The 19,606-nt window shown below is 37.4% G+C and overlaps 1 protein-coding gene and 1 pseudogene across 1 annotated transcript; both read right to left on the bottom strand.

Annotated features, from left to right (window-relative positions):
• Positions 1 to 1,365: 1,365 nt before the first annotated feature.
• On the bottom strand, positions 1,366 to 2,198 carry LOC127114132 (U11/U12 small nuclear ribonucleoprotein 31 kDa protein-like; annotated as a pseudogene).
• A 16,195-nt stretch (positions 2,199 to 18,393) lies between these two features.
• LOC127114131 (U11/U12 small nuclear ribonucleoprotein 31 kDa protein) lies at positions 18,394 to 19,320 on the bottom strand. Its single transcript, XM_051046523.1, has one exon. The coding sequence runs from the start codon at positions 19,225 to 19,227 to the stop codon at positions 18,394 to 18,396; it is 834 nt and encodes a 277-aa protein (XP_050902480.1). The 5' UTR covers positions 19,228 to 19,320.
• Positions 19,321 to 19,606: the final 286 nt, after the last annotated feature.

Genomic DNA, 19,606 nt, shown 5'->3' with positions numbered 1-19,606 from the left:
TGAATCTGCTCAAACTTCAACAAAATTCAAGAAACCGATATCCTGAATTTCACAAAACTCCCAATATCTTTATATCTGAGTACAATTATCGTACTATGTAATCAAGCTTCATGTTAATCCTATTCATAGAGGATATGAACTCTACTATTTTCATTAACTTGTGCCATAAGACAATGATTCAATTAGTAAAAAATATGAGCATACAAAAGTATATAGACAATCATGAATATGGTATCTATCGGTTATATATAACTGTCAACTGAATATGGTTTCAGAGTTATAGATATATCCAAAACCAACAATGCTTAAAACCAACAGTACAACAGTAACAATTGACCCCAAACTCCATATAATATAACTATACTTAATCCGATTCAAAGCCATAATTCAGAAAGAAAGGAAATAGCATAACAATAACCAATTTCTTTTTCTACATATCATTACAATGACATTCAAGATTAGCCCATGGTTCAAAAAGTTACAGAATAATTAAACCTATAATTTAAAGCCTAGTGTCGAGGGTGAGGCACAAATTGGTATTATTCTCCAGCTCAGCCAAGTGATTATGCATGAAAAGGATACCACATTTTCTCTGGGAGAAGCAATTTAAGCATTCTAAGAGAAACTTGAGAAATACTCATCAATCTGCATAAAAATGCTCAGTAGACATCAAAGAGTAAAGGTAATCAGAAGAACTGTTACCCATGGTTTTAAACTGCTTTCCACAAGAACGGCGACAGTAATTGTGACTACAAGTCTACAACCTATGCTTTTCAAGATCTCAACAACCACATCAAATCCAGCTATATCTGACTACAATATTCTACATATCAAATATCATAACATAACCACCACAACTGTAATTAAAAACCTTACTTATATGATAACAAGATGTGCATAAAGTAAACCAGGGTGTTACAATTTGATTACATTACATGTTTTAACTGAACCAAAATAAAAAACATAACGAACAGGCTTTTCCTTTCTGTTTTACAGGTAAACCGAATGCTAAATTAAGCCGATAAATAAGAGACTCGTCTGTCATCATTCATTAACTATGAAAATATGGAATACACAAAAATGCTCATCACCAATTCACCACCACTATCACTAATTACTACCACAATAACTAATAACTAACATGTGCTTGTGATCAAAACCATAAACACATCCAACCAAGCCAACAACATATAAACAATTTCATCAATTACACCATATCTTGATAAAAACAAAAAATTGCCATTTAGATCTATGAAACACTGGCACATATATAGACACGACACACAGGACTAGTTGAATAATGCGGTAATGCGGAATACCAAACACACACCTTCAATCTGAAGTGTCAATGCTACATAGTCATGATCAATCATCATCATCATGATCACTCTCATCACTGAAATACCCAGCTTTCTTCCCTTTCTTCTTCGTCTTGTTGTTGTCCAAACCCTCATCATCATTTCTGTTTCTCCCCAGCAACCTTTCACCCGCTTCATCATCCACAACAGAAGCCCAATTATCGTCAAACTGCTCCGCAGCAATCTGACCACCCTCCTCCTCCTCCTCATCACCTTCCTCCTCCCCATCCCTATCCCTCAGCCCACTAAATCCCCGTCGCGGCTTCTTAGGCTGAGGCCGCGGCCTCGGCCCCAACTGATTCTTAGGACACTCATACGACAAATGACCATGCCCCCCACACTCATAACACAAAGCAGTCTCAGTATTGTACACGCGCTTCCGAATAAACTCCGGAGCACGTCCATTATCAGCAGCAATAGAAGCAGTTAGAGTCCTTCCATTGAGAATCTTCTTATTCATCTCCGCCACGGCGCGTTGGGCGTCATTACGAGAAACGAATTGGACAAACGCGACACCGCGGCTTAGGCGCGTGTGACGGTCTTTGAGAACGGTTACACGCGCGATGCGGCCGAAAGTAGAGAAGAGCGTATGGAGATCGGAGTTTGTTAGGGAGTAATCTAGATTAGAAACGTATAGCGTCGATTTTGATGGTGCTAAGGGTTCACCTGTTCCTCCTATTGATGATCCTTTGTTGTTCGGTTTTGATTGGGGTTGATTACTGGATGTGGTGCCGGTGGTGGTGTTGGGGTTGAGGACGAAGCGCAGTAGCGGTAGTAGAAAACGTCGTCGTCTTCATCGCTGTCGCTGTGTTTTCGTTTGTGTTTCTTCTTGCTTGACATTTTTTTCGGTTCAGGTTTTTTGTTTCCGGCAACGGCGTTCGGTTTCCGGCGACGGAATTAGTTCTCCGATGCTTCTTTAATCTATAGAGGAAATCTGAGAGTGGAGAGATTCTATAATGCGTTTGAGAAACCCTAGAGAAGTGAAGCGAAACTCCAAGCGGATCTGGACATGGATCCGGATATTTTGGATTGGTTTTATATATGGTTTTATCCATTCTTATTTTTTTATAAGCAGTACTATCCATATGTAAATGGACAACTTGCTCACCGCCAGAGTACTTGTAAAGATAGCATAAAACTAAAAATTATTATGTTTTAATATTTTTTTATTTAATTGGTCAGCCACCCATCTGCATATATAAATTTTAATAATTTTTTGTTAGTATGATGCTAGATTTTTTAAGACAAAAATTTCTAGTTCGTTAGATATACAATTTTATTATATTATTTTAGATTATATTTTAATATCTTAAGATAAATAGAGTTATTGAAATTTAGCAAAAATAGAATAGAGTGAAATAGAAATTTTATTACTTTATTATTTGAATAATTAGCGATAAAAACAAAGTAAGTTTTTGATTCTGCTCATATAAAAGAGAAACAATACTGATGGAAAGTGATGAAAATTTTCATTCTGCTCATATTAAAGGGAACAATACTCGTAGAAAGTGATCAATACTAGTAGAAAGTGATGTAATTTTTTATTCCTCATATCTAAGGGAAACAATGCTAATGAAAAGTGATGAAATGAAATAAAATAGAATAATAAAATTTTATTATACTGGATCTGATTTTAATTAACTCAAACAATGTAATCTTATTCTATTTCATCTCATATCACTTCATATCATCTCATTGCATCAATTTAAGCAAAACCTTAGTCTAATAACTTCAGTTTCACAACATTTAAAAACTCTTATGTAGAATTTGTCCAGAATTGAAGAGGACTCATCTCTTACTAGAAACTCAACAATTAATTTGTTTTCAAAAGTAATGCTTTATTTATACGCTTAGATTATGTTTGGACATCTTAAAATGAAGATATAAGAATAAAAATGAACATAGTGAATCAACAAAATTAGAAGTACATACGATTAAAATGCATCAAAATCGATGACATCTTTTTAAATTTATTGAACTTTTCGCATTAGACTTTTTTCTATTGTATTATTTTTCAACAACATTTAATTTCTAGAACTCATGCATCCTATCCAAAAAAGCAAAGTTCTCACTCAGATGTTTCTTCCTTAAGACGTTCTCTCCATTCTACGAATGTTGGTGGTAGAGGACACCCTCGTTTCAAATAAGCTTGTATAAAATGCATCTTGTGCATTAGTCATATAGAGTCGCATGTAATTGTCGCACCTCAAAAAAAGATGATAATGCGATCCCTCGCGATAGGACGCGGAAAAAAAATGTTGTTCGAAACAGAGTCGCCACCGAACTTTATTTATTCCAATGAAGGAATAGGAAAATATCGAGAAAACCTTTAGAAATAAGAATAATGGTCGTCGCAACCATATTCGGGTTCGGGAGTCGATTACGCAAGGGGAAGGTATTAGCACCCCTCACGTCCGTTGTACTCAACGGGAACCTTTTAGTCTGATTTTGCTATTTGACTGTTAATTGACTGTTTATCTGCTTGCTTCGAGTAATTAGAATTGATGATAGATGTGGATGAAGACCTCAGGATGGGGGAAATGGGAGGTTTTTTATTAGTGTGCTCGCGAAGATACAGCAATCTCCTGCCTACGTATCCTTATGGTGCAATAAGGAAATCAGAGCATTCGTAGTTCGGGCTACTACGAATATTGGTTGTGTTTTGTTTTGATGAACGACTGTGTAGGTCGGCGTTCTAACGGCTAAACACTGGCTTGTCTACTCTCGGTGGAGGCTCTAGCACTGGTTTGTTGTGCGCATTAGAAAGGATTGACAGTGTTCTTTTTGAAAGGGTTTTGGTCACGCGGGGGTGACGAGTTGAATTGACGTGTTTGGATTTGATTGGTTTCGATCGCTCGAGGGCGAGAAGTTAGGTTTGATTTGTTGATGATTTGAGGAACGACGAAAGATTGAGCAATATGGTGTACACCAATCGTTCAATTCTTTCGAGGAATAATAAGGCGTGCGCCTTCTATTCCCTTTTCGTTCGAATTGTTTTGAAAGTTTGTTTGTGGATGTTGAATACGCACGGTAGTGAGGCGTACGCCTCCTACTTGCTTATTCAAAGAATAACGAGGCGTACGCCACCTATTCCCTTATCCAAGTTTATTTAACGTGTTTTAGTCGGAAGTCGATAATTTGTGCAATATGGCGTACGCCAATTATCCAAATAATCGAGAGACGGTGAGGCGTACGCCTCCCATCTTTTATCACCCGAGGTTTAAATTGTAAAAAGATATGTTTAGATATTGTATTCGATTTATGAAGATAGCTTGAATTTTGGGTTGGTAGGTTTGGATTTGTCGATGATTTGAGCAAGGTGGCGTACGCCAATTATTCAAATAATCAAGGAGTGGTGAGGCGTACGCCTCCCATTCTCTATTGAAGTTGTATAGTTTATTTTGTAAAATTGGGTTTGATATAAGAGGTGATTTGAGTTTATTCGATTGTGTTTTAAGTTTGATGACAAAAACTCGAGCAATGTGGCGTACGCCAATTATTCGAATAATCGAAAGATAGTGAGGCGTACGCCTCCTATCCTCTTTATTATCATAAATTTAGAATTAAATGTTTTAGAATTTGTAGTTGATTTGGAAAATGATTTGAATATGATGGTTGAAGTTTAGAAATAATTTGAATTTAGAACCTATGTTTGATTTGAAAAATTGATTTGAAATTGTATGATTATTAGGGTTTTAATTGAATGACGAAAATCCGAGCAATATGGCGTACGCCAATTATTCGAATAATCGAGAGATAATGAAGCGGATGCTCACTATTCTCCTTTTCATTCAAAGATTAATTATTAAAAATAAAACTTTTAGAATTTATAATTAATTGGTGGAGTGATTTTAATTTTATGGAGTTTTAGGGTTTTAAATGAATGACGAAAATCCGAGCAATATGGCGTACGCCAATTGTTCGAATAGTCGAGAGATAGTGAAGCGGAGGCTTACTATTCTCCTTTTCATTCAAAATTAAATTAAATAATTTTTAAGAGAATACTATTTAAATACGGTGAATTTGAATTTATTTAGAATTAATATACTTTTGGGAAAGACTATTTGGTATTGGACCAACGTCAAACTTATTTATTAGAAAATAAAGTAAATTATTTGTTGACGTTAACCATTAATCCACCATTTAACTAATTATAATATTATAACAAGATAAAAAGAAGAGTTGAAAATAGTAATCGAAACCGAACTAATAAATATTTCTAATATTAGTGTTATCTTAATTTTAATTAAAACAATCAAGAATAGCTCATAAACCAAGTAGACCAAATTGGAATGTTTGGGAAATAAATAAAAAGTTAGGCCCTAAACATTGGATCAAAGAAGGCCCAAGGGACTTAAAGTAGTGTTATTTTCGGGATGGGCCACAAGGCCCAAAATCCTCTCCTACTCAGCCAAGTGGTACCGCCGAGAAGAGAAAAGGTTGGCCTCGGTTTACCTACCGCCACGCGCATCATTGTTCATTGATAACATCATAAAGATTTTGGGAACATAATCTGACAGCACCCAAGTATCTATCATCAATAACATTAATTTACTCTTAATAATATTTTAAAAGAAGAAACAATCACCCCTTAAAGCAAAGAAATAAATCAAAATAATTTTGTCTCTCTCTCTTAAAACGACTCTTCATTCTTTCTGGAAAATATCCTCTCCCTATTAAATCGTGTGCATGGTCCCAATCCAAAATTGCAGAGAGAGAAAAAAATTTTGAAAGGAAACCGATGAACACCCTTCGGTGTTCATCCTTAAACAAACCAGGACTCGAACATGAAGTTCAAAACTTCCAACGTGACAAACGACCACAATCCCCTCAAACCTCCAAATCCTCGATGTGATCTAGAAAACAGTAGCGAATCGGAACCTCAAAGGAAAACCTAATCTTAGCTTCTAACCCGTTTTCTATATCACAATCAACAGCAGAAATTAACGAGTCAAAATACAAGGTCAAAGCACTTTAAAGCAAAATAAAAGGGAAAGATTCCGCCGGAGCATCGTAGCCCCGACGAAGACCTGACGGCCATGATTACCTTCGGTGAGTATGTATGACGTTGTCCCTCTTCTTTTGCTTGTTGTTTCAAGTTTCTTCCTTTTCTTTCTATCCTTCTGTATCCACTCCTTGTTTTCTGTCTGATTCTGACTTTCTCCTCTAATTGATTGTCATTTCCTTTTGCACGCGATTGAAGGGGTCAAGCTCTTCAAACCCTGATTTTCAGTGTGAAAATCAGAGTTGAAATACAGAGTTTTAGCGGAGCTTTTCGGTGTAAGGTTCGTTTGGGATTTCAGCAGAGTGACGGTATTTTTCTTCTCTCCTTTTTCAATCGATTAGCTTTCCTTTTTATAGAGTGAAATGAGCTCCCCAAAATCGTGTGTGGATCCTTGGCAGATGGTGCAAAAAGGAATCATTCCGTTAGCATCAAATCTTTCTTTAGATTTTGGTGGGGACCAATGTAAATGTGGTAGGAAACGGATTTGATTGTGGTCCCAAAAAATCTCCAAATGCGTGGCCGTCTTCACTGAATCTCCCATCTAGTTTTTACTGCGGTGAAACCTTCAACAATTGAGGTAAGGAAATTGGTATTTACTGGCATATATTTTAACCTTAATTGATGACTTCTCAACTTCGATTCACAACACTTCTTCCGTTTTTGCTGATGTGAGGACTTAATACATTTAGGTATGAATTGCTGCTCAAGTATTTTCGAATCCTGTGAATCTTTGCCTTTGGTTTATCATAACAATTGTGTGCTTACAAGTCTTATGACCATTAAATTGATGCCATGTTTGATACTTGGTTTGGTATTTGGTAGGTGATCTGAATGATATTCAGGATGCTTGATGATACTTGTATGGATGTTAACCTTGTTGATGGCTGAGCTTGGATTGCTAGTCTGCTGTGTTTTACATGGTGGTAGTCATGATTGCTCCTGTGATTCTATTACCATGAGGTTAGTCATATGCTGAAAACCTGTTAACTTGGAATGTGATGTTGTTAGCTATTGTGTTAGAAGTTTGAATGAAATTTTGCTATGGTAATGATTATTTTTGTTTTGGATACTTTGCTTGTGCGTGAGCTGATTTGTGGGTTGCTATGCTTGGTGATGCAGTAGTGGTTTGTGCAGTTTTTAGATCGTATATTTGATCAAGGTTAGATGGTTTGGTAACAGGTTTCTTCTTGTCATGGTTCAGCATCTGTCATGGTTCTCTGATAATAGGTTCTATTGTAACAGGTTTTTTTTGAAGCATACCCTGGCACTGTTTTGGTTTGGAGCATTATGGCGTTTAAACCAATCCCGTCTTTAATTGATGATTCATAATGCAATGGTCCTGCCGCTATAGCTAAACCTTATGTCCCAAAAAGGTGAATCTTTAAATGTATCCTCATTTCCAAGTGTAGGCTAAGAGATACTCTCAACTGTGTTTAGCATGTTAGTTTTCTCGATTGTTTAACATCTCTGCTACCGACCAAATCCCTATCCAGTTATTAACATCAACATTCTGGAACTGAATCATCTGTCTTGGAGTTGTTAACCATCCTGCCATTGAAGGACAATCATGTTGCCAAGGTCTGCAACATGGCCTGCTGTGGGAGGAATACTCTGAACTTGCGTCTGTAGCCGTTTTTTGTTTTTTGGGTGTGACGGCTTGTTTTTGCTGTTTTGCCGTTCGGCAGCTTGTGACAGTTTTTCTTCTTTTGATCATAATCTCTTTGGGAAAATCCTTACTCATTGTTTCTTTGAATCCTGCAGGTTTCACTCATGATACCAAGTTTACTGCTTCTGGAAGTGTTTTGGTGAAGAGAGTGCATGGAGTTGTCGTGGTCAACTGTCATGATGTTTTAAGCTTATATACTTTTTTATTGTAATGTCCTCAAGTCTTTAGATCATAGGCCATGGCTGTGTGTAAATCATGAGGTCTACCAATATAACTGTAAACTATGCCCCTTACAAAATTTATTCTCAGAAGGATCGTGCCCATATGGAAAAAGAATGGTTTTGTACATCTAAATTTGTATTTTTTGATCAAAAGTAACATTATTATGAAGTCCATAGAAAACTGTTTCATTTTCTTTCTTATAGGAATTAAAAGACATTGAATCTAAATCCTCAGGAAATTTTCTCAAGTCAGGACCAGGAAATGCAAATCCTAGGCCATCCGTTAAATAGCTCTTTAGACGTGGCCCGAGATGAGTAGAAAAAAATGCTCATTTAATAAGAATGCTCGCCATGAGACGTGATGGACCATAATAATGCACCAATCTTGTAGGTCGGCCAAAAGGACTTGTTGATATGAATCAATTTGTACTTATGAACCAAATGATGCTTTTTATAATCTTGAATTAATGAGACGTGAGCCTTCGAGGCAACCTATGCATGGAGTAGATGATGTCATTGACTACAATGACATGTACCATGCTCAATGAATGAATAACAATAATATGCATCTTAATCCAGTGATCCACTTAATAAACAAAAGCTTCTTTGTGATTATTCTAATCAGTTGATTATAGTGGATTAAATCTGTGTGTATAAGGTGAAATCACTTTGGAGGGTGGACTATAGTAGCTTTGAGTTTCAAGCGAACGATAATAAAATACTTGTGTTTTTATCTCTTTGTTATTAACTTTTAAGTGGTGTTCTTGAGTTGGTAAAAAACTTTTGTTTTATAAAACTCAATTCAAACCCCCTTTCTTATGTTTTTCACACCTTCGGGGTTTGTTTTAATTCTGACGGGGCTACCACTAGCAGATTGCTTACTAAGTGTGGGGGTGTTTTTCGTGACAGTCAAGAAAGATAACTTTGTGGCTTTCATAAGACTATTGGTGATTGCAATAGTCTTGCTACAGAATTCTGGGGTGTCCTTATGGGTTTGGAGCTTGCTTGGAAGAGAGATTTCAAGAACCTTATTGTTCAAGATGGCAAAAAGACAGTAGCAGATGCTCTCCAAGGGTCGCCTTTGAAGTCTAAACAAGGTTCGACTTTGGCTAGGCATATTCTTCTTCTCCTTCAGCATTTTAAAGAAGTGCATTCATTCACATTTTTAGAAAAACTATTAAGTGTGCTGATTTTTTAACCAAACTAGATTTGTCCAGTTTTGATGGTTGTATCTGATTCGATGATAATTTTTTTAGTAACGGTTCAAATGTCTATGAGACATGCTGCCTAATGTCTCCTCATTTTAGACCTTTGATCCTCCCATTTTACTAATAAATAAATATATATTTGATTAAACAAACTTAAAAAATTATTATTTTTATTATATGAGTTAAATAGTTTAAGTTTCAAATTCTGAAACGTCCCCAAAAAAAACTATTTACTTACATTCTGAATTTAAAAGAATATACATTTCAAATTCTGAGTTGTCACCAAAAAAAATTCTATCAATGAAAGCCCTAATCGTCACCAAAAATATATATTATATTTTATATTTCAAAGAATTTAAATTTCAAATTCTGAATTTATTACCATCAATTACATCTAAAATTATTAGATTACTTTTCACAATATAAATTCATAATTTAAAAAACAAATACTTTTAAAATTACTGACTTAAATTTATTTATTTATCTTCTATTTTGCTAAAATTATATTTTTTTACTCTCCAATTTTTAAAACTAATATTTTGGTTCGCTATTGAACAACGCTGCATTATTTTTAGTTTTCAAAACTTTACTTTCATTAGAGAGGTACTTCATTTCAAAATTATTTTACCAAACAAAATTTATCTCAAAATAAACATCATTTTACTTTTTCAATATCAATTTCTTTCAGAATGCCATTAAATAATTAAAACTTCTTTCAAGTCATTATTCTCCTATACATTTATGACAATTTATAAAAACCTTAAACTATTCTTATTTTAGGATGGAATGAGTAAGCAATCAATAGACATTTATGAACTAATAAAATATATCATTGTTTTTATAATTAATTTTATTTTTTATTTTATTTGTATTAAAATATTACAAATATATTAAAACAAACTTTTAGAATTTTTTTCAAAATAACCATTATTTTCAAAAATAATTCCAAAATAACCAATTATTCAAAAATATTACCAAAATAATCAGGTTTGATAGAGGATGCGGCAGATGAATTGACGTACCCCCAATGCATGAAGAGGAGGCGCCAATAGCATTGACGCATGCATTAGACTCCTCGTGAGGAGGCGCCAATGCTAGTGGCGCCTACATTGGGCCTCATGAGGAGGCGCCAATGTTAGTGGCGCCTATGTATGTTTGATTGGTGTATGCGCCAATTCATCTGGCGCATACACCCCCTGCTATTTTTTTTTAATTATTAATATTTAATTTTTATTATTTAATAAAAAAGAAATAGTAATGAAAAAAAATTCATTGATGATGTAATAATTGGTTACATTGGACTGACAATAAACTAATGACCCGTCCGATTATAACGTCCCCCTGTTCCACATCCCGGTGCGTTAGTTTATCTCCTAGGTCTTCCACGATTTTCTTGAGGTGTTTGGGGTCTTTGTGTGCTGACCTGATCGAGCGATGGTTGGTTGGAAGGTCCAACGGAAGTTCCAGCGGTATTTGATAGATGTGTCATCATTTGCTCCCAATATCCGGAGGGGCTCTGGCCAACGGCGCTTCCGTAATGGAGTTCGGTGCCCATGTCATCGTAGTTAGGGCGTTGTGGTTGAGTGAATTGGGGACGATATAGTTGCCCAAATTGGGTCATTGAGTCGTTTTGGAAACAAAGCAATGGTTTCTGGGGCGACTATAGTTAAACAATGGTTGGGTGTTATTGATGGGGGGCTACGATGAAGTGACCCATATGAATCATCTGGGCTATAGACAGTTGTGGTTGCGGGGTTTGATTCTTGGTTTTGTGTTTGAGTGAGAGGTATGAATGGATTGCGACGTTGGATGGTTGGTTGTTGGGTGGTTGGCATGAACGGGTTGCGATGTTGGGTGTTTGGTTGTTGTGTGTATGTGGTTGGTTGATGTTGTATGGTTGGTTGTTGGGTTTGGGTGGGTTCACATTGGTGTTGTGGTGGTGGGGCATACGATGACGAAGCATGTTGGCGTGGATCCATCAAATACCGCGGCTCAGATACAAATTGTTGAGTTGTTACCGATCTAAACCATGCCATATATTTTGTTGAGTCGGTCTTGCACCATGGATATCTGGTTCGTTCAAGATGTGTTGTCTTTGATTCCTCTATGGACGACACATGTCTTTTGCAAAGTCTCTCCAATCAGAATAATCCCATTGTGCATCAACCCTTTTTTGATGTCAATTCCCCAAACACGTGGGAGATTCTGGAATCTGTTGTAGCATTCAGAACTGCAGTTTGACCCGGTCACTCTGGTGCATTTCCACCATAGTGAATCGGATAACCGGTGTCTTCGTTGTCCAAACTGCAGCATCGTCATGGTTCACATCATGATCCAGACCCAGATATGGCCTCCAGACAAACTGTAAAACAATACGAAACGATTAGATGGAAAATAATTTGAGAAGTATTTTTAAATTAAAATATAGTTGGGTAGGATTATTACATCGTCATGTCCAATGTGGTCCAATAGATTTCGATAGACTACAATAGCGTGTTTCAGACACCTGTTGTAGTTCATTCCCCTTACTGACCACCTAAGATAAAAAAGAAGTGAAAAATATTATTTACTATTAATTATAATATAAAATATAATTAACTAAATGGTGAATGGTAAAGTGTTAGACTTACTTGGTTGCAAACGGGAACACGAATGGGCGCTCATTTATCGGGGCGAGCGACGACATTCTTGACCAACCCCAAGCTTGAAGCAAATACGCACATGAAAAAAAATATAGGTATTCTTTTTTGTAGTTCTATACATTGCACTATATAGATGGGCCAATACAGCTGAACCCTAACTATAAGTGTTTACCTTATTAATGTTGCGTAATAAAGGTAAATACATTATATTTACAAAATTACCTGTACTTTCTGGAAACAAAAAATTATCAAATAAAATCATAATATAACACCAAGCTTTTATTATTTTCTCATACTCGGTTGAATCGTCGGGAATTACTATACTGGCATAATATTGTTTAAGGTATTTTAAACTTATACCTTGCCCCCTTGCTTGACCGGACGTGTCTCCCTCAGTTTCGTCGTCTAGCAAATGGGCACCCAATAATTCATTGCAGATATTGTTGTCTTGGTTAACTCGATCATTCACTGCCTTTCCATCTATACGGAGACCCAACAACATGTACACGTCCTCAAGTGTGACGGTACACTCACCAATCGGAAGGTGAAATGTGTGGGTCTCGGGTCTCCACCTCTCCAACAAAGTTAGAATGAACTTGTAGTCCACCGAGTACGAAACAATGTTGAGTAGATTTCCAAATCCACATCCTCTAATATATGGTTCTATTAAAGGATCGTGGGGTACATATTCATGTACACGACATCTAAACCGCTTCGGATCCTAATAATAAAAAAGTAAGAAAATGCAATTAGAAGAAGAAATACATAATCAACAAGCACAACTCTATAAGAAGTAAGAAAAACATAGATAACAAAGGTATAAGACTAAAAATAGAAAAAGTAAAAAGAGAGAGATGACATACAAATGCCGATATATTCTCGAGCGTGCCTCTATGTTCATCGCCCATAGTCAACAAAGACATGATTTGATTTTGCAAAGCTTGAGTGTGGTAGAGGAAACAAGTGTGGTAGAAGAATATAATTGAGTATTGATGAAGATGATTTGATATTGTTGATATGAGAGGCTATTTATAGATGAATGAGTGAGTAGGTTTGCAACCTAAGATGAATGTGATTGGTTGCATGGAATGGCAAGAGAAGACAAGGGAATGACAAACTTCAGAAAGCATGTGAGAGATAGCATGTGAGGAATCTCTTCTAGGCGCATGTGAAGAATCAACATGTAAGGGAAGATGCGCCATTCCTCTTGGCGCCTACATGTGATTCTTCACATGCAAGGAAGAGGCTCCCTTCCTCTTGGCGCCTTAGTGTAGGGCAATGGGAAGGGGCGCCCTTCCTAGTGGCGCATAAGACCAATTTTTGTGAAGAGGCACCCATCCTTTTGGCGCCCCAGTTACTTTATGGCGCCTAGGGAATGGGCGCCTAGGTGGGAATCTCAGGGCTCAGGCGCATGTGTGTTCTTGTCACTCTTTTCTCTGCATGGTTGATTCTTTCTACTACATGCATGGTCAAGTTTGTACAAACAATGACCAAGTTATCAATGCAACGACCAAGTTAGCAATGAAACATTATTTATGTTGTGTGGATGAACAACTTAGCAATGCATTCAATTCCCTTAAAGATATCTACATATTTAATATTTCAACAAAATGTCTTCCACACAACATTACATGATCAGTGCCCATGTCGAAGGTGAAATATTTGATCATCAGTTGTTCGGTTTTTGTTTTCGAAACACAGAGGTAACTCGGTTTACAATAAATCGACGATCAAATTTTTCACATCTGAAACAAAGAATAGAAAAGAAATTGCAATGCAGTAATGTGGGCCAAATCATCTATAAAAATCCGGTTTGGTTTGTAGAAAACCAGGTTAAATTTTATCAGAAGAAGATTCGAGATGATGATGATATTCAGCATATGTTTGTCAGTCACGAACAATCTGGTTACAACGATATAGAGTTGTATATATTACCACATCAACAACAGGTGTCTCTGTACATTGATCAGTCACAAGTGTTTTGTGAGACTGATGACGGACAAGCTGAGGTGAATGTTCTAGATGACAAAGAAGAAGAATCTGAGATCATGGTTGATTCGATGGTGAACGCTGAAGAGGAAGAGGAGCCAATACCAACAAGTTATGTATACTGCCCACCCCAACAGATGACAAGGTTAAATTTGGGTTCAGATGAACCTTTAGCAGATGTATGGTACAATCCTTACGTGCAGATGCAAGGATCTTTGAAACAAGGAGACACATTTCGCACAAAAGAGGAATGTGTAAGAGCCATTAAGAAATTCCACATGCAACTATCAGCTGATTTCAGAGTTGACAGAACTGACGCATCGAGGTATAAAGTTTATTGTCCGAATGAGCACTGCCTTTTTATGTTGTCAGCTTCGTACCGGAAGAGGAGCGAGTCTTGGGAGATTGGATCAATGGGTCCAGATCACACATGCATGCTGACAAACCCAATCCAGGATCATCGTAAATTAAGCTCTCAGCTAATATGTGATGAAATATTATCTGTTATTAGCGACAATCCATCATTAAAGGTGAGTACAATAATCTCGCATATTAGGGCAGAGTACGAGTACACTCCATCATATAGGAAGGCATGGATAGCTAGGACAAAATCTATTGAAAAAGTGTTTGGCAATTGGGAGGAGTCTTACAAACAACTTCCAAAATACTTGTTGGCTCTAAAACAATATGCTCCCGGGACAATTGTCAAGCTGGAAACAAATTGTCCGCCTATACACCAGATGGTACGTGTGCTGTTGGAAATAAAATATTTCACCGTCTATTCTGGGTGTATCAACCAGGTATCATAGGTTTTTCTTTCTGTAAACCAATTATACAAACTGATGGTACATGGTTGTACGGAAAATACAAAGGAACGTTACTGATGGTAGTGGCACAAGATGGGAACATCAATATTTTTTCAATCGTCTTTGCCCTAGTTGAAGGGGAGACTGCTGAGGGATGAAGTTTTTTCCTAAGAAATCTCTGATTGCACGTTGCACCTCAGCCTAACTTATGTTTGATCTCCGACAGACACCCTTCAATCATCAGTGCATATAATAACATTGACAACGGCTGGCAAAATCCTCCTTCGACGCATGTGTTATGTAATAGACATATTGCTCAGAATTTCATGCGGGAAATCAAAGATAAGACGTTGCGGAAGAAGGTTGTCAATGCAGGTTACGCATTATCAGAACCTTCTTTCAAACACTACCGCAAGGAAATAAGATTGTCAAACGAAGATGCGGTACGGTGGATCCATGGTATTCCTTTGGAGAAGTGGACTAGGGCATACGACAACGGTCAACGTTGGGGCCACATGACAACAAATCTTGTGGAATCAATGAACTCTGTCTTCAAAGGCATCCGTAACCTACCAATAATCGCTTTGGTGCATGCTACATATTTCAGGCTAAGGGCGTTGTTTGAAACCAGACGCTTAAAATGGAGTTCAGTGTTGCAATCTGGACAGTTGTTCAGTGATGCTTCGATGAAATTCATCAGACATGAAGCTGCCAAAGCAAACACACATGTGGTTACGGTCTTTGACCGAAGTAAAGGTTGGTTTAGTGTTGTCGAGTCCATGGATCACAATGAGGGCATGCCGATGGGACAGTACAGAGTCGAACTAGATAGAGGTTAGTGCGACTGCAGAAAGTTCCAAGCCTTTCGTACCCCCGCTCCCATGTCCTTGCGGCATGCTCAAAGGTTCGAAGGGATCCATCATACTTGTTATCTGAAGTTTACAAAATCGTCAGTCTTTCAAATGTTTATAAAATTAGTTTTTTCGTAGTGGCAAAAGAGGATTATTGGCCAGAATATCAAGGGGACATCGTCTGGCACAACGAAGTTATGCGAAGGAAGAAAAAGGGTCGCCCAAACAGCATCCGAATTCGAACCGAAATGGATACGGCGAACAAAATGGTTAGACTATGTAGTTCATGCCGTCAACTAGGTCACAATCGTAATAACTGTCCTAGTGTTAGAATGAGCACAACCAGATAAATTTACATGTACCTCTATTGCAATATATGAAAAATTAAATTTATTTCATATTAGACGTCTGTCACGAAAGTACCATTGCATAAACAGTAACACATATAATTATAACAAATACAAGAACTATGCAATTACAACCAGCAAAACAATTTTGAACATGTAATGCATCATCCTACGAGCGTCTTGGTCTGTCTTAATATCCACCAATTCGCGTAATTCTCCGTGTTGGTTGAACGTGGACACAAGCCATTGTATTCTTCTAATCCGTTCACCCTCTCCAATTTCTCCCTCTAACCAACTGTACAACGTCCGATTAAGACGTTCAAACATATTTGTGTTCCAAAGTCGAATCTGTACCGGAGCCGCAACGGCAGAAAATATTACATCAGCACTTTGTTTTTGAATGTATGCAGACATTGTTGAAACAGGGAAAATTGAAATTGATGGTGGTTGAATTGTATTAGGAGATGAGTTTGAGTGAAAAATATTGCATCCAATGCGTGGTATTTATAGAGACGGACAAAACATGTGGGCGCTTGAGGGATTGACGCCCACATGACCATCACATGCAGCCAGATGAATTAGCGCCCACACAACCAAATGCACCTAGGCGCCACTAGCATTGACGCCTCCTCATGAGGCCCAATGCAGGCGCCACTAGTATTGGCGCCTCCTCATGAGGAGCGCAATGCATGCGCCAATGCTAGTGGCGCCTCCTCGTGAGGAGCGCAATGCATGCGCCAATGCTATTGACGCCTCCTCTTTATGCATTGGGGGTGCCCCAGTTCATCTGACGCATCCTCTACCAAACCTGGTTATTTTGATAATTTTTTTAAATAATTAGTTATTTTGAAAAAAAATAAAAATAATTATTATTTTGAAAAAAAATTCCAAACTTTTACCTACTTCCTCTTCAAGAACACCCATATTAATCCTATTTGAATCTGCTCAAACTTCAACAAAATTCAAGAAACCGATATCCTGAATTTCACAAAACTCCCAATATCTTTATATCTGAGTACAATTATCGTACTATGTAATCAAGCTTCATGTTAATCCTATTCATAGAGGATATGAACTCTACTATTTTCATTAACTTGTGCCATAAGACAATGATTCAATTAGTAAAAAATATGAGCATACAAAAGTATATAGACAATCATGAATATGGTATCTATCGGTTATATATAACTGTCAACTGAATATGGTTTCAGAGTTATAGATATATCCAAAACCAACAATGCTTAAAACCAACAGTACAACAGTAACAATTGACCCCAAACTCCATATAATATAACTATACTTAATCCGATTCAAAGCCATAATTCAGAAAGAAAGGAAATAGCATAACAATAACCAATTTCTTTTTCTACATATCATTACAATGACATTCAAGATTAGCCCATGGTTCAAAAAGTTACAGAATAATTAAACCTATAATTTAAAGCCTAGTGTCGAGGGTGAGGCACAAATTGGTATTATTCTCCAGCTCAGCCAAGTGATTATGCATGAAAAGGATACCACATTTTCTCTGGGAGAAGCAATTTAAGCATTCTAAGAGAAACTTGAGAAATACTCATCAATCTGCATAAAAATGCTCAGTAGACATCAAAGAGTAAAGGTAATCAGAAGAACTGTTACCCATGGTTTTAAACTGCTTTCCACAAGAACGGCGACAGTAATTGTGACTACAAGTCTACAACCTATGCTTTTCAAGATCTCAACAACCACATCAAATCCAGCTATATCTGACTACAATATTCTACATATCAAATATCATAACATAACCACCACAACTGTAATTAAAAACCTTACTTATATGATAACAAGATGTGCATAAAGTAAACCAGGGTGTTACAATTTGATTACATTACATGTTTTAACTGAACCAAAAAAAAAACATAACGAACAAGCTTTTCCTTTCTGTTTTACAGGTAAACCGAATGCTAAATTAAGCCGATAAATAAGAGACTCGTCTGTCATCATTCATTAACTATGAAAATATGGAATACACAAAAATGCTCATCACCAATTCACCACCACTATCACTAATTACTACCACAATAACTAATAACTAACATGTGCTTGTGATCAAAACCATAAACACATCCAACCAAGCCAACAACATATAAACAATTTCATCAATTACACCATATCTTGATAAAAACAAAAAATTGCCATTTAGATCTATGAAACACTGGCACATATATAGACACGACACACAGGACTAGTTGAATAATGCGGTAATGCGGAATACCAAACACACACCTTCAATCTGAAGTGTCAATGCTACATAGTCATGATCAATCATCATCATCATGATCACTCTCATCACTGAAATACCCAGCTTTCTTCCCTTTCTTCTTCGTCTTGTTGTTGTCCAAACCCTCATCATCATTTCTGTTTCTCCCCAGCAACCTTTCACCCGCTTCATCATCCACAACAGAAGCCCAATTATCGTCAAACTGCTCCGCAGCAATCTGACCACCCTCCTCCTCCTCCTCATCACCTTCCTCCTCCCCATCCCTATCCCTCAGCCCACTAAATCCCCGTCGCGGCTTCTTAGGCTGAGGCCGCGGCCTCGGCCCCAACTGATTCTTAGGACACTCATACGACAAATGACCATGCCCCCCACACTCATAACACAAAGCAGTCTCAGTATTGTACACGCGCTTCCGAATAAACTCCGGAGCACGTCCATTATCAGCAGCAATAGAAGCAGTTAGAGTCCTTCCATTGAGAATCTTCTTATTCATCTCCGCCACGGCGCGTTGGGCGTCATTACGAGAAACGAATTGGACAAACGCGACACCGCGGCTTAGGCGCGTGTGACGGTCTTTGAGAACGGTTACACGCGCGATGCGGCCGAAAGTAGAGAAGAGCGTATGGAGATCGGAGTTTGTTAGGGAGTAATCTAGATTAGAAACGTATAGCGTCGATTTTGATGGTGCTAAGGGTTCACCTGTTCCTCCTATTGATGATCCTTTGTTGTTCGGTTTTGATTGGGGTTGATTACTGGATGTGGTGCCGGTGGTGGTGTTGGGGGTTGAGGACGAAGCGCAGTAGCGGTAGTAGAAAACGTCGTCGTCTTCATCGCTGTCGCTGTGTTTTCGTTTGTGTTTCTTCTTGCTTGACATTTTTTTCGGTTCAGGTTTTTTGTTTCCGGCAACGGCGTTCGGTTTCCGGCGACGGAATTAGTTCTCCGATGCTTCTTTAATCTATAGAGGAAATCTGAGAGTGGAGAGATTCTATAATGCGTTTGAGAAACCCTAGAGAAGTGAAGCGAAACTCCAAGCGGATCTGGACATGGATCCGGATATTTTGGATTGGTTTTATATATGGTTTTATCCATTCTTATTTTTTTATAAGCAGTACTATCCATATGTAAATGGACAACTTGCTCACCGCCAGAGTACTTGTAAAGATAGCATAAAACTAAAAATTATTATGTTTTAATATTTTTTATTTAATTGGTCAGCCACCCATCTGCATATATAAATTTTAATAATTTTTTGT

Source organism: Lathyrus oleraceus, unplaced genomic scaffold (assembly GCF_024323335.1).
Source record: "Lathyrus oleraceus cultivar Zhongwan6 unplaced genomic scaffold, CAAS_Psat_ZW6_1.0 chrUn0398, whole genome shotgun sequence".
Taxonomy (NCBI): domain Eukaryota; kingdom Viridiplantae; phylum Streptophyta; class Magnoliopsida; order Fabales; family Fabaceae; genus Lathyrus; species Lathyrus oleraceus.
The sequence above is the reverse complement of the archived record's forward strand: the minus strand, read 5'-3'. Positions and strand labels throughout refer to the sequence as shown.

Excerpts from the sequence above, each read along its gene's own strand:
- LOC127114131 (XM_051046523.1), bottom strand. The coding sequence starts at position 19,227 with ATGTCAAGCAAGAAGAAACACAAACGAAAACACAGCGACAGCGATGAA.